This window comes from Umbelopsis ramanniana, assembly GCF_025399195.1.
Source record: "Umbelopsis ramanniana AG unplaced genomic scaffold K450scaffold_39, whole genome shotgun sequence".
NCBI lineage: Eukaryota > Fungi > Mucoromycota > Umbelopsidomycetes > Umbelopsidales > Umbelopsidaceae > Umbelopsis > Umbelopsis ramanniana.
Window position 1 is genome coordinate 175,144 of NW_026252125.1, and position 12,936 is coordinate 188,079.

The following is a 12,936-nucleotide window of genomic DNA, read 5'->3' on the forward strand; positions in this document are numbered from 1 at the left end:
AAGCTTCATAAAACTTACCAAGCAAGTAAAACAGAAATGTCTGATATCCAGATGCTGCTCCTCGGCCAGGTCAAATACAGCGGCTCGCTGCTCCTCCCTGGAGAGGTTTTTGCTAATGAAACCAGGATCGGCCAAGACGGCCCTATAGAAGGCAGTCATAGCAATGAGATAGCTCGCAATGAAAACAAAATTCGTAAAGAGCATGTGCGAAGTGGCTAAAAATCCATCGATTAGTTTCCCTATCAGCCCAGATTGTTTACATGCCAAGAAGGTATACTCACATTTGGCAATCACGACTAGCCAGGTGACCAAGACCCAGAAAGACGTTGCCTGGAATATACTTGAAAAATAGGGTGTTTTCAACATAGCGTCCGGAGTAGGAACCGGGATGACAAACTTGACAATTCCAACATGCATAGCAAGGAATTCTACAATACTGAGTGGCAAACCAAAGTACCACGGAAAAGCAGCGAGTGTGCGGAAGATAATGCCTAAAACAATGAAAGGGAGGATATATATGAGGCGATTGACAGTCGTCTGGCGAGGAGAGAGGTTAGGTTTATGGATAAAAGGAACGAGATGTCTACGCTATTCAAAAAAGAATACAATACCCTTGACCATCGTTTTCCTTTGGATCCCGGGATCTGACCTATCCGTGAGCTCATGTTGGGGTTTTCTTCTGCGGCCACTTCAAATTCCAATACAGCTCGGTCCCAAACATACGATAGATTCTTTTCTTTGGCAAAGTCGAGCGGTGTTTTACCATCTTCATTTCGCGCATCTGGGTTTCCACCGTATTCCAACATTTTGCGAATACAGATTTTGTTGCCTTTCACAACCGCCCAATGGAGCGGTGTTAGCTTGGTATTGTCTGTTGCAGCTATGTTGGCGCCAAATCGAAGAAGAACATCCACAGTCAAGGCATCGCCCTGATACGCTGCCCACATCAATGGTGTATGTCCGCCTACAGTGTCAATGGCGTCGATGTCCATGCCAAGAAATAGAAAATACAGGACAAGCATAGCCTGAGACGAATGAACAGCCAAATGCAAAGCGTTAAAGCCTTGTCCATCCTTGATGGATGGGTTTGCACCTTCCTTGATGAGTCTGTGCACGGCTGCCAAGCGTCCATTTCTAGTACTACATTAGTCTTGCTAGCTCATACCGTACCACGTTAAAATAGAACATCCTATACCTTGCTGCCCAATGCAAAGCTGTAGCCTTCAAATCACCGGCTTCGAAGTCGACTGTAGCGCCTCTATCGATGAGATACTTGATAATGACGTCTTGGTTACTCAGAGCCGCATAATGCAAGGCAGGGATGCCTTGGGGATCCAAGTCATTTGTAGTAGCCTTTCCGTTGTCTAGCAAATATCGAACATCGTGGAAGGAGCCACGCTGAGCAGCTTCGAAAAGGGTTATATCTGGAGATGTGCAGCTTAAGTAAGTGATTGACTACCGGTTCAAGACGAGGTCAGGCACCATTAGTGGACCTTACCATGAGGAGAAGCGGAAAGCTCTATGCGCACGTCTGGACTTGATACAGCTGGTTCAGCGACATTGGCTTTATTGTCGTATTCAGACAGCAAAGGCTGCTTGTCGTGATTGTCTTGTTCAGGCATGTCAGCCAAGTGCGTAGTACGGCCAAGAATCTTTTGAAACACAGTTCAGGTGCTTCTACTGCTTTAATTTCTCTGACTGCCAAAAAATACCAGGCTAAATAATCCGTAGCCTCTTTCTGCTTGCTAACTCATTCGTTGTTATGCTAACCATACACCCTTTAAAAGAAAACATGCTCAAGGTGTCTAGTTTTTACTTTAAAAAGCTTTCAAGTTGACACACGCTTTATCGTGATGAACAAACTACTCTATGTATCGCCAAATATCTTGCTTTAATAGTGGGTGGTGACAAAAAACATTGTAAATGCAGGTAATATTTACAAAATCAAGAAAAGTCAAACAGAAGAGGTTGTTCATTCTGTATGTTGTTTCTTGGCTGCTGGTTCTTGAACAATCTGTTCTGCTTCCCGTTTCTCTCCTGAATAAGTAACAGCTACGCTACTATCATTGCTAGTGGAAGTAAGCGGAGTGCGGGTCACAGTGGTAGCTCCAAGTTTTTCTTCAAGCTTTTTGTTCTTGTTCTCCAACATGGACAGCTTAACCTTGAGGCGGGCAAGACTGGCTTCAGCCGCGTCCTTCTCTTCTTTCAGCTTTTGTGATTCTTCATCGGATATACCAGCTGCTGCTCCTTGACTTTGTTTGGACTTGAGTTCATTAAGCTCCTTTTCAATTTTATCCTTTTCTTCTTCCGCTGCCTTCTTAGCTGTCATTGCGCCGCGAGCATGTAACAGAAGCTGATGGTGCTTGGTCTAGATAGATAGGAGAGTTAGAGTCCATGGTTTGCTTTATCGAGTTTAACGGTAGTTCTCAAATCCTTACCTTAAGATTATTATGTTGAGTCGTGGCAGTCGTTGCTTTCTGCTCCGCCTCTGCCTTCTCCTTTTCAATCTCGCTGACTCGTTGCTCAAGATCTTTCTTTTCTTTTTCAAAGATAGCCATGGTGGCCTCCAGCGCTTGCTTTTCTTGTTCGAGTTTAGCAATGCGACTTTCCAGACCCTGCTTCTCCTCTGATGCCTTCTGTAAAAATGAAGAAACCGTTCAGTATCCAAAATGGTCCGTCGCCTCATACATAACACAACTCACATTAGCTCCGTTCGCATTCATAGCATCGTTCTTCTCCTTTTCACTAGTGTACATTCGCTTGAATCGAATAGCCATCTGGCCGCGTTCAGCACTCATCTTTTCGAGCTTAGCTGCCTTCTCCTCTAATTCTTTAACTTGTGCCTGAAGTTGGGTGATCTGAGTTTCCATTGTAGCCTTTTGAGTCTCAAGACTTTGGACTTGTTCGTTCAACTTTGCAACTTCAGCTGGATCGGTTTTCTTTTTTTTTTTAAAAAATAAAATAATGGGGTTAACAAACTGTTTCATAGTAAAGGGGTGAAAATATGAAGAAGCTCACATTGTATCGTGTCATGATCTCAGTGGTGCGAGCAGTCCATTCCTTCTGGCTCTGTTCCAACATCTGAACATGATCCTGCGAACGTTTATAGTCGGCTTCCAGCGTCTGAATCTTGACTACAAATAGCATTGACATGAGTTATGGCTGCTATACGGGATTCTCCAAACTAATCGTGTAACACAACTTACGTTTCAAAGGCTCAATTTCCTTGTCACTGGTAAGGATGCGTTGCTCGTAATCTTGAATCTGAGAACGCATTTTCTTGAGAAGTTCGCGCAATTTGTCATTGCTATCCTTGTATGCAGCAGCTTGGTTAAGCATTTCCAGTTTGGATCTATCGGCAGCGGAGCTAGCTGCACGGTGCTTTCGCTCTTCTTCCAAGGCTTCGCGTGTTTGCTTGAGCAGCCGTTGAGCATATTCCATGTCACCTTTAGTACGCTGCAACTCTTGGCTAGCATCCGTCAGTCGAACGTCGAGCAATTCCTTATCTCTGCGCAAAGATGCATTCACTTCTCGAAGTTCTTGCACCACTCTATCGGAGAGTGACGCAATGTCCATACCATTCGGTACACCGTTGGTGGATGCATCGAATTTGGTGGAAAGGGACGCCATGAGCTCTTGGATTTGTACGGCCAGTTTGTCTTCGTGTTCTTGTGACTCCTTGAATCTGGTGTAAAGTTCTTGCTGCGTGGCTTCAAATTGCTCCTTCTGTCTCTGCCATGACGCTTCAGCATTCTGCAGCTTGCTTTGAGCCAATTCAGATTCTTGCTTTCTCTCATTGATTTCAAGCACCTTTTGTTCAATGTCCGTTCGGAGAGATTGGATGGTTTCTTGATCTTGTGAGCGAGAGGCAAGCTCGGTCTGGTATTTCTGTTCAGCCTCATGTACAAGTCGAAGCTGAATATCCATTTCTGCTCGAATGGTTTCCACGGAGGCTGCAGCCTGTGACTTGATTTCTTCGATTTGACTGGTTTGCTCCATGAGCTCGGATCTCTCCTTCTCCCACTTTTGTTGCGCTTGAGATAGTTGTTCATTCGCTTCTTGCGTGGTTTTGAATGCACTGGTCAATTCTGAACGAAGTTCGCTGATAGTTGCGTCGCGCTGGGCAATGCCTTCGCTGGCCTTAGTCAGTGTTGCCTCCATACCCTCAGAGTAATTTTTGTGGGTCTCAATGAATTCTTGGAGTGCCTTCTCATTGCTATCAGCTGCCGCTTTGTATTCGTCCACGCGTTGTTGCAAAGAACTAATTTCAGATTGTGCAGCGGTAAGTCGCTTGACATGATCATCACGTTCTTGAGCCACCAAATCATCGCCGGACGTCGTCGTCGCAGCCGTACCAAGTTCGACTTGATTCTTCCATCGTTGGATATCTTTTTCAGCATCTTGCAAACGAACAGTGAGGATAGTGACTTGTTCATTGGCCGCTCGAAGTTTGGTCGTCGTTTCGGAATGGGTCTCCTTAAGCAAGCGAAGTTCGACTTGAGACTCGTCGTATCGCTTTTGCCATTGATGGAGGTCGGCAGGTTGTGCATCACGAAGCTGTCGCTCTGTTGACTGGATGGTATCTCTAGCATGCTGCAAATCGCGTTCCAAGCGCTCGACCTGTTGCTTTAGATGATCGACAAACTGGGACGATTCGCTCGTGTTGGCTCTAAGGTTAGCATTGAGTTCCCCAAGTAACTTGGCGCTATTCGATCGCTCAGTTTCGAGTCTCATATTTTCAGCCTTCAAACGTTCGTACAACTCCTGTTGGGCGTTCTTCTCTGCTGTGATATAAGTGTTCTCATTTCGCATCAGCTCCTCTTTAGTTTGACTAGCCATAAGCTTCTCATTAAGGTCGTGGATCATGTTCTCACGAGCGGCAAGGCGTTGCTCCAAATCGGTAGAAAGTCGTCGAAGTTCGCTGATCTGAGCATTTCGAGATTCGCTCGTGTTGACGAGTTTCTCACACTTCTCTTGCAAGTGGGCAATTTGAGCGTTGGCTTGCGCTATATCTCGACGAAGAGACGTTGCTACCTTTTGAGATTCTTCTAATTCTGTTTTGAGATGGCCAACGTCTCGGGTAGTCTCCAGTCGAATGGATTCTAAAGTCGCTTCATATGATTTAACAGTTTCTTCATATTTGCTAATTTGAGCCTGCAACTGTTCGCTGTCGGTCCTACCGATCGTTTCCTCGCGCATCATTTTCTTATACATATCTCTCTCACTAACAGCGGCTTGAAGTCTATAAAATTAAAGCAATGTGTTTCAGTTTGTAGGGTCGTTTCGTCAAAAAAGGACTGTATAACTAATGATAATTTACCTTAGCTCGCTGGAGGTGGATTGTTCGCGAAGTTTGGTGATGAGCGTTCCAGCATTTTCAAAGGCTGAATCAAATGCGGCGGTTGATTGTATGTCTTCATTACTGGCTAGATCCATCTGTTGCTGCTTTGATGCCAAAGCTTGCTGGGCTTCTCGTAGCTTGTTGATAAGATTTTGGTTCTGCTCTTGCAGCTCGGCAATATTTTTAAACACTAAATCGCCTTCAGCCATGGAGGGAGGAGCAGAGTCCAATCCATTGGATGGGTTGATGACAGATGAGTAGGGATCGCCACGCGTTGCAACATCATGGAGAAGATATCGAAGCTGATAGTTGGTATCATCCAGCGATACCTGTAGAGCATCTTTTTGTTGTTGCAGATGCTTTATTGTGGTCTCCATATGTAATTTCTAGAATACAGCAGGCGTTAGTAGGCGATTCAAAAGCAGATTTTCGTTATTATCCCTTGCTCTCTTTTGTATTCAACTTACAGCAGTATCATACTGTTCATGTTCATCAGCGAACTTCTTAACTCGTTGGTTAGCAGTATGTAGAGAAGATCGTAACTTGGTCAGTTCGTCTTCAAGGCGAGAGTAGTACTGCTGAGCATCACGTTTCTCGCGCAAAAGACGATCAGCTGAGGTGCGTAAGCTTTCACTCTGAGTGGTCAGCTTGTTGTAATCGCCTCTCAATTTGAAGTAATCTTCGTAAATATCGTCCCATTGCTTTCCGCCGCTTTCATATTCTTGAATCAATCTCAATAGGTTGCTGCTCGCTATTGGCTCGCCGGGAACAACAGCTGCATCTGGACTTCGAGGTGTAGTGGATACTCCAGTAAGCTTCTGAAGCTGTGCTCTTGTTAGTTCCAGTTTCTGCTGAATTTCAACGATCCTAGTCTTAAGCGTTTCGTTTTCGGCCCTGAGGTTATCTACTTGTTGCTGTGCCTGAGCTTCGATTTGGCTAATCTTGGATCGACTTTGAGAGATTTCTGCTTCTAGAACACTACGGTGACGTTGACTAACGGTAATGATTTCTTCATTGGATTTACGATCTCGCTGGTGTTGAAGGTTGAGTTCATCCAGTCGTTCTTCAAGATCTTTGACCTTTGCTTCAGACGACCGTAACTTGGGACCAAGCTCGGTCTCCACTTCTCGAAGATCTTTCAATTGGCTTTGCAAAATGTCTCTTTCCTTCTTCATACTGATATTTTCTTCTTGGAGTTGGGTGATAGTCAGGCGCTACACAAAGTTTCTATTTGTCAGTATAGGTCGTCTACAAGATGCTTTACAGATCACCAAATGCTTACTTGTCTCTCGCGCTGGATGTTCATCTCCTGCTCTAATTTAAACATCTCCTTTTGATTATAGGCGTTTCGTTCGGTAAGTGTCTCGAGCTTAGATTTGAGATCTTGACTCATGAGCTGATAGCAATTGGAAGTCAGTATACACCATGTCTTCCTACTGTACAATGCGTATACGCACCTGGGCAGTCATCTTTTCTGAACTCTGTTCTTGTTTCTCGATTTCGAGTTTGACCTTTGTAAGCTCGAGCGATCGAAGTTTTCCATTGACATCAATGTTCTCCTCTGTAAACTCGAAAGTTAGACGTAAGATCATAGGTATGAACAACCATTGGGTCGTAAATCGTACCTCTCACTCTGGCCAGATCCAGCTTAAGACTGCTGATGGTCGCCAAATGTTCAGCACTGCTACGCTTTAATGATGCAACCTGATGTTCAGCTTCATGCTTTTCTTTTTCGGCAGTTTCGTGAGCTAGCTTGAGTTCCTGGAATGAATTTTGGATGACAGACAGCTCCGATTCTACATATGCGATGAAACAATACCAACACGATTAGCAAATGATCAGCAAGCAGGACACGAGATCCAAAAAGATTAAAAGCGGTTACTCACGGAGGGAATCGGCACGTTTCTTCTCTGCAGCAGAAATCTCTTCTAGTTGATTTCTTTGCTTGAGAAGCGCCTCAAGCTCCATATCTAGAAAGGTTTACGTAGAGTGTTTAGCCATAGCTTGGCCTTCGGACGCTGCTCTAATAGCAATCTCACCTTTGAAGAGTTTCTGGGCCTCTCCTTCCGTGGAGGACATTTGTCGAATTCAAGGGATGGCCACGGGAATTATACGCAGCGTCGAAGCGTTTTTGACTATGCAACAGCAGCGCGTGCCCATAGTCAAATTGGAAAGTGCTGAAAATTTGCGTGACGTCACACATTTTTTGGAATAGATGGATGGCAGGCTCGATTCAAGGCACAGAACAAAGACAATGAACCGACCGGCTGCTTCCAAACCAGTTCTGTTCGTCACAGGTACAACTGCAGTGTTGATGACTTTGGGAGCCACTTGAAAACTCATGCGACTGATTGATTAGATCTTGATGGAACGTTGCTCCACACCGATCACACCATTTCTCAGCGCACTGTCAAAGCGTTGACTCGAGCGCAAGAAGTCGGTATCCAAGTTATGATAGCCTCGGGAAGATCACCTAGAAGTGTCCACAAAGTGATCGATCATCTTGGCGGCCTCGTTCCCGATCTGACGATATGTTGCAACGGAGCCATTATTTACGATGCCCAACAACGACGTGTCCTACAAAAGGACGAGATATCGGTTGATGTGGCCAGAACGTTCATCCAAGACATGCTCAAAGTTTTGCCAAATGCTGGAATAGCTTGTGAAATCACAACAGAAACTGGAACGGAATTCCGATGCAATCATGAGTTCAAACGAGTTCGAGAACAATACATTTATTATGAGATTGAAGAATTTGAGGATTCTCTCAAGATGCTGGACGGTGTAGCCGGTAGTAACAAAATTCTGATCCTATGCCAAGGATGGAACCCTGCAGAAATGTACGCAGTGTGTCCCAAAGAGTACTTGGACAGAGAGTACAGCCCTGTCACCATCTCCTACAGCAATTCGTTTCAGCTTGAAATATCAGCGCAAGGAATTAACAAAGGCAGTGCGTTGAGCAGATATTGCGAATCAAGAGGAATAACGCCAGACCAAGTGGTCGTGTTTGGAGATGAAATGAACGACTATGAAATGGTGGCCTGGGCAGGTACTTCCATTGTTATGTCCAACGGCTCTACTCGCACAAAGAGCGTCGCTACCAAAGTGACGGTCAGTAATGACGAGGATGGTGTTGCTGTAGAGGCCGAAGCTTTATTAGAAAAATATTACCCTTAAATAAAACCATTACTAGACAATCAATCGTGAGTAGCATTAACGTGCGGAATTTCAAAACTATGACGAGAACTTATTTTGACCCTCCCGGCCACTTCCACAACACTTTAACCCATTGTCGAATTCAACATGCTGCGCTCTATTGTCTCCACACTTCCTCGTACTGCCGCCCGTGTCGCTCTTCGAAATGCACCTACAGCTACCAGACCATTGGTTCCTGCCTACAGCTCTTCACTCGCTAAAGCCATGCCTGCTTTCGGATCCGCTATGCGCGCTTACACTTCTTCAGTCGCCCCCGAGATCAAGCGTGCTTCTGTTCAATGTATGTATCTATTCACTGGGAAATACAATGGGATGTAAATAACTAAAAATTCAATCAGGCCCTGCTCCTCATTTCACTTCCACTGCTGTTGTTGACGGCGAGTTCAAGGAAATCTCCCTCACTGATTACAAGGGACAATACGTCGTCTTCTTCTGGTATCCCATGGATTTCACTTTCGTTTGCCCGACTGAAATCATTGCCTTCTCTGATCGCATTGAGGAATTTAAGCAGTTGAATACAGCTGTCATTGCTGCTTCAACTGACAGCGGTGTGTAACGAAATCTCGTGACGAGCGTATCACAATTCAATTGTTAATTGTTATTTACTACTACCAGAATTTTCTCACCTTGCATGGGTCAACACTCCTCGCAAGCAAGGTGGACTTGGTGAAATGAAGATTCCTATCCTTGCCGACAAGACCAAGAAGATTGCTCGCGAATATGGCGTCCTTTTGGAGGATGCTGGTGTAGCCCTCCGTGGTTTGTTCATCATTGATCCCAAGGGAGTTGTCAGGTAAGTCCTACCATGAAGTAGTGTATAACCAGCCAGAATGGCTAAACACAGATTCCAACAGACAAATCACTATCAATGACCTGCCCGTTGGCCGATCTGTCGATGAGACTCTCCGTTTGGTTGAGGCTTTCCAATTTACCGACAAGCATGGTGAGGTTTGCCCTGCTGGATGGCAAAAGGGAGGAAAGACCATCAAGCCTGATGTTGCCAAGTCCAAGGAATACTTCTCCAGCGCTTAAACGTTTGGGAGAGAGAATTAGACACTTTTTATAAATGAAATGCGTGATGAAACCCGAGAATAAACCACGTGACTTACTGCGACCGGTCCTTTTTTTTTTTTTACGAGATTTTTTTTTTTGGGACATTTGTAGAATCTCATTCTCTTTGGTTGCTTGTCATGAACGCTGGAGCTTACGGTACCCCACAGCCACGACAACCTGTCCAGCAAATGGCTTACATTTGTGCCGGTATGTTATGGTTTACCAGCTTGCATAACTATTAATCATGGCAGCGCATCTAATTACGTATGCCCGTTTGATCATAGCCTGCGGCAGCGAAAACACAATCAAACCTCGTGAGCCTATACGATGCCAGGATTGCGGACACAGAATCATGTACAAGAAGAGAACTAGACGTATGGTTCAGTTTGAAGCTCGCTAATCTCACTGTTTTGGGAATTTCACGAGTTTGAGGATGATCGACCCATCAACCACCCAACTATGTTCAGTTCGGCCACACTATTATAGCGTTGTTGTGATCGATCTTCGATTGTGTTATATTTCATGTCCAAACCCCCCGTGGCCCACAACGTTCACATAACCTATTAGCATTCAATAAATCTTTCATGTAACATATGGAATGGCGTGTAATTGACTTTGCGACAGAAGTTGGCGCAGTCGTTAAAGTGCGAGCGAGGCGAGTCTTGTGGAAGGCTTTTCACAGCAACTGAAGATTGTTTGACTTGACTTGTCATGATGGATGTTCAAAGTAGGGCTCGTAGTGTCCGATGATAATGAAAGTCTCAGCTCTTGCATCATCACTTTGGGGTTCTGAAGCCAGCAGGCAGGCCAAGGAAATTTGTTATTTTGTTTTCTTTAGGCCAAAACATCACATATAAGCCGACATTGAGTGTAGCCATGGTAAAATTCCACCAAGCTGTAGTCAAGATGAAGCAGCTATCATTCCTACATCGAAGTACTTTTGATAGAAGCTCTTTGATAGCGATCTCTGTACGCCAGCCAAAATAAAAAAAACCAGCTATTTTGTATATTTTCAGGCACCGCTATCGACAAGCGCTACAAATGGCTCGGGAAATTGGGGGTCCTGTCTTTTTTTTCCCTTTTTACACATTCATCACATCATGTCTTCTGTCATTCTTGTCACCGGTGGCTCTGGTCTGGTCGGTAAGGCCATCGAATGGGTCATTGAAAACGATAAATCTGAGCGCTACGGAAAGAAGGAAGGCGAAACCTGGATCTTCCTTACTTCTAAGGATGGTGATCTTAGGCAAGTATTCTAGATGATGGGCTACATCTGTACTTCAACCGATGTCGCTTAGGGTTGGAAAGGCGAATGGTTTCCAATTCCTCGAAGGAATTGTGACCTTCACATAGTTTAAGCTGGATGAGATCATCCCCTCCCATGACTAATACCCCCCTCTCTTATGCACTTACAGAAAGCCAGAGGATGCTAAGGCTATCTTTGAAAAGTACAAGCCTACCCATGTCATTCACTTGGCCGCTCTTGTCGGTGGTCTCTTCAAGAACATGAAGTACAAGCTTGATTTCCTTCGTGATAACTTGCTTATCAATGACAATGTCCTCGAGACCTCCAAGGTCTTTGGTGTAAGTACCCAATGTTGAGCTATATGGCATTGGAAGGGAGACTTATGGCTGATCTCCTGTCTTTTTCGATTATAGGTCCAGAAGGTTGTTTCATGTCTTTCTACCTGCATTTTCCCTGACAAGACTAGCTACCCCATTGACGAGACCATGATCCACAACGGTCCTCCCCACGAGTCTAACTTCGGTTATGCTCACGCTAAGCGTATGATTGATGTCCAAAACAAGGCATACAACGAGCAGTACGGATGCAACTTCACTTCCGTCATCCCTACCAACGTTTTCGGTCCCCACGATAACTACGATCTTGAGGATTCTCACGTCTTGCCTGGTTTGACCCACAAGTGCTACTTGGCTAAGCGTATGTTTTATTTCCCTATGTTTCATTTGTAATCTATACTGGTTGCTGACTCATTTGGTCTGTTATAGAGAACAACACTCCTTTCATCGTTGGTGGTACTGGCAAGCCTCTCCGTCAGTTCATCTACTCTCGCGATCTCGCCAAGCTCTTCATCTGGACTCTTCGTGAATACAAGGAGACTGAGCCCATCATTCTCTCCGGTAAGTAGTGTTTGATACATATGGTAGCTTTGACCTCTTTTACTTACACAATGTTTAGTTGGTGAGAAGGATGAAGTTTCCATCAAGGATGTTGCCGATGCTATTGTCAGCGCTGTTGGTTTCGAGGGTGAATACAGCTTCGATACCACTCGTTCCGATGGTCAGTTCAAGAAGACTGCCAGCAACGACAAGCTTCTCAAATATATTCCTGACTTTGAGTTCACTCCCTTCAACGATGGTAAGTGATGCATGCGAAGCATAACCGTGCGTTATTGTATGCTAAACTCCTTTATTTTTCTCAACCATAGCCGTCCAAGAGTCCGTTGCCTGGTTCCTTGAAAACTACGACACTTGCCGCAAGGGCCATTAGATTAAATACATATAAGCCATACCCCATCTGTAGTAAACATAGTCACTACAATTACAGGATGCTGAAAATATAACATCTTTTAAAAAAAATACTGATCCGCTCAAAGGAGATCCGCCAGACTCGTGAATGATGTCATTTTGAAAGCTTTGCATACCTTCGAAATGGATGTATGTTTATGAGTTGCAGTCCCTGAGCTGTCATAACACTTTGAACATAATATGATAAAGCAGGGACGAAGATCAATTGCCGCATATTGTCAATGACAGCCCCTGATGTCCCATAGCCACCAAAATTCAATGGGAGAATGCGGGATTTTTTGTCGTATTGAAAACTCAGTTGAGCAGCTTTGAATAGTCAGCTAGTACTCCAACCAAGCCTTTGTGAGTGCTTGAACTTGGGCATTTGTCGCATACACCTGTTTGATTCACTCTTCGTATACGCTGATTTGTCATGTGTCCTCCGTCTCCACGTCAGTACGGCTCCTCTTGACATTAGGACTTTTGTCAAAATAGCCGATTGATTTATTTTCATCAATTGGAAACTTTATAGGCCATGTTTCAAGCAGGAGCAGTTAGGATAGAAGTCAACAGATTGATGCACACCTCTGGAAGAACGATACCAGCGACTTTCCCTTTAATGATCTACTGCCTCGTAGGCGTTCAAATTTGAATGATAGCCTGGGCCACAAATGCATTACTAACCTGTTCCGATAGCCAGGTGCGCAAGATGATTTGCAAAATGATGTGATCGAAGCATGTGGACCTAATTATGGATTCATCGATGTCGGTGACGGTAGGAGTTTATATGCAAGGGA

The 12,936-nt window shown here is 44.6% G+C and overlaps 8 protein-coding genes across 8 annotated transcripts; 6 read left to right on the plus strand and 2 right to left on the minus strand.

Annotated features, from left to right (window-relative positions):
- The first annotated feature begins 160 nt into the window (after window positions 1-160).
- Window positions 161-1,187, plus strand: K450DRAFT_247670 (uncharacterized protein). Its single transcript, XM_051590102.1, has one exon. The coding sequence runs from the start codon at window positions 389-391 to the stop codon at window positions 1,022-1,024; it is 636 nt and encodes a 211-aa protein (XP_051443395.1). The 5' UTR covers window positions 161-388; the 3' UTR covers window positions 1,025-1,187.
- Window positions 1,188-1,933: 746 nt separating this feature from the next.
- Window positions 1,934-2,403, minus strand: K450DRAFT_247673 (uncharacterized protein). Its single transcript, XM_051590103.1, has one exon. It carries the CDS (start codon window positions 2,327-2,329, stop codon window positions 1,973-1,975), a length of 357 nt encoding a protein of 118 aa, XP_051443396.1. The 5' UTR covers window positions 2,330-2,403; the 3' UTR covers window positions 1,934-1,972.
- Window position 2,404: 1 nt separating this feature from the next.
- K450DRAFT_247677 (uncharacterized protein) lies at window positions 2,405-2,946 on the plus strand. The gene has a single exon (XM_051590104.1). It carries the CDS (start codon window positions 2,557-2,559, stop codon window positions 2,845-2,847), a length of 291 nt encoding a protein of 96 aa, XP_051443397.1. The 5' UTR covers window positions 2,405-2,556; the 3' UTR covers window positions 2,848-2,946.
- Window positions 2,947-4,418: 1,472 nt separating this feature from the next.
- Window positions 4,419-7,467, minus strand: K450DRAFT_247680 (uncharacterized protein). Its single transcript, XM_051590105.1, has 7 exons — window positions 7,381-7,467; window positions 7,228-7,311; window positions 6,967-7,137; window positions 6,799-6,902; window positions 6,624-6,737; window positions 6,421-6,555; window positions 4,419-4,684 (listed from the first exon to the last, which is right to left on the minus strand). Exons 1-7 carry the CDS (start codon window positions 7,418-7,420, stop codon window positions 4,676-4,678), a joined length of 657 nt encoding a protein of 218 aa, XP_051443398.1. The 5' UTR covers window positions 7,421-7,467; the 3' UTR covers window positions 4,419-4,675.
- Window positions 7,468-7,567: 100 nt separating this feature from the next.
- Window positions 7,568-8,610, plus strand: K450DRAFT_247681 (uncharacterized protein). The gene is made up of 2 exons (XM_051590106.1): window positions 7,568-7,638; window positions 7,701-8,610. The coding sequence occupies exons 1-2, from the start codon at window positions 7,596-7,598 to the stop codon at window positions 8,516-8,518; spliced, it is 861 nt and encodes a 286-aa protein (XP_051443399.1). The 5' UTR covers window positions 7,568-7,595; the 3' UTR covers window positions 8,519-8,610.
- Window positions 8,611-8,644: 34 nt separating this feature from the next.
- On the plus strand, window positions 8,645-9,589 carry K450DRAFT_272996 (uncharacterized protein; the record flags this gene model as incomplete). Its single annotated transcript, XM_051593071.1, has 4 exons — window positions 8,645-8,837; window positions 8,896-9,105; window positions 9,173-9,350; window positions 9,412-9,589. 4 exons carry the CDS (start codon window positions 8,645-8,647, stop codon window positions 9,587-9,589), a joined length of 759 nt encoding a protein of 252 aa, XP_051443400.1.
- Window positions 9,590-9,747: 158 nt separating this feature from the next.
- On the plus strand, window positions 9,748-10,010 carry K450DRAFT_176464 (uncharacterized protein; the record flags this gene model as incomplete). The annotated part of the gene is made up of 2 exons (XM_051584243.1): window positions 9,748-9,817; window positions 9,895-10,010. The coding sequence occupies 2 exons, from the start codon at window positions 9,748-9,750 to the stop codon at window positions 10,008-10,010; spliced, it is 186 nt and encodes a 61-aa protein (XP_051443401.1).
- Window positions 10,011-10,649: 639 nt separating this feature from the next.
- On the plus strand, window positions 10,650-12,299 carry K450DRAFT_247689 (uncharacterized protein). Its single transcript, XM_051590107.1, has 6 exons — window positions 10,650-10,856; window positions 11,026-11,194; window positions 11,270-11,552; window positions 11,621-11,752; window positions 11,811-11,990; window positions 12,061-12,299. The coding sequence occupies exons 1-6, from the start codon at window positions 10,711-10,713 to the stop codon at window positions 12,120-12,122; spliced, it is 972 nt and encodes a 323-aa protein (XP_051443402.1). The 5' UTR covers window positions 10,650-10,710; the 3' UTR covers window positions 12,123-12,299.
- Window positions 12,300-12,936: the final 637 nt, after the last annotated feature.

What these genes read in the sequence shown, in the direction of transcription:
- K450DRAFT_247670 (XM_051590102.1), top strand. Translation starts at nt 389, where the DNA reads ATGACAAACTTGACAATTCCAACATGCATAGCAAGGAATTCTACAATA.
- K450DRAFT_247689 (XM_051590107.1), top strand. Translation starts at nt 10,711, where the DNA reads ATGTCTTCTGTCATTCTTGTCACCGGTGGCTCTGGTCTGGTCGGTAAG. An exon ending in TCTAAGGATGGTGATCTTAG is followed by an intron (nt 10,857 to 11,025) that starts GCAAGTATTCTA and finishes ATGCACTTACAG; the next exon opens with AAAGCCAGAGGATGCTAAGG. An exon ending in TGAGCCCATCATTCTCTCCG is followed by an intron (nt 11,753 to 11,810) that starts GTAAGTAGTGTT and finishes CACAATGTTTAG; the next exon opens with TTGGTGAGAAGGATGAAGTT.
- K450DRAFT_247673 (XM_051590103.1), bottom strand. Translation starts at nt 2,329, where the DNA reads ATGACAGCTAAGAAGGCAGCGGAAGAAGAAAAGGATAAAATTGAAAAG.
- K450DRAFT_247681 (XM_051590106.1), top strand. Translation starts at nt 7,596, where the DNA reads ATGAACCGACCGGCTGCTTCCAAACCAGTTCTGTTCGTCACAG. An exon ending in ACCAGTTCTGTTCGTCACAG is followed by an intron (nt 7,639 to 7,700) that starts GTACAACTGCAG and finishes CTGATTGATTAG; the next exon opens with ATCTTGATGGAACGTTGCTC.
- K450DRAFT_247677 (XM_051590104.1), top strand. Translation starts at nt 2,557, where the DNA reads ATGGTGGCCTCCAGCGCTTGCTTTTCTTGTTCGAGTTTAGCAATGCGA.
- K450DRAFT_247680 (XM_051590105.1), bottom strand. Translation starts at nt 7,420, where the DNA reads ATGTCCTCCACGGAAGGAGAGGCCCAGAAACTCTTCAAAG. An exon ending in GGCCCAGAAACTCTTCAAAG is followed by an intron (nt 7,312 to 7,380) that starts GTGAGATTGCTA and finishes AAACCTTTCTAG; the next exon opens with ATATGGAGCTTGAGGCGCTT. An exon ending in ACATCCAGCGCGAGAGACAA is followed by an intron (nt 6,556 to 6,623) that starts GTAAGCATTTGG and finishes AACTTTGTGTAG; the next exon opens with CGCCTGACTATCACCCAACT.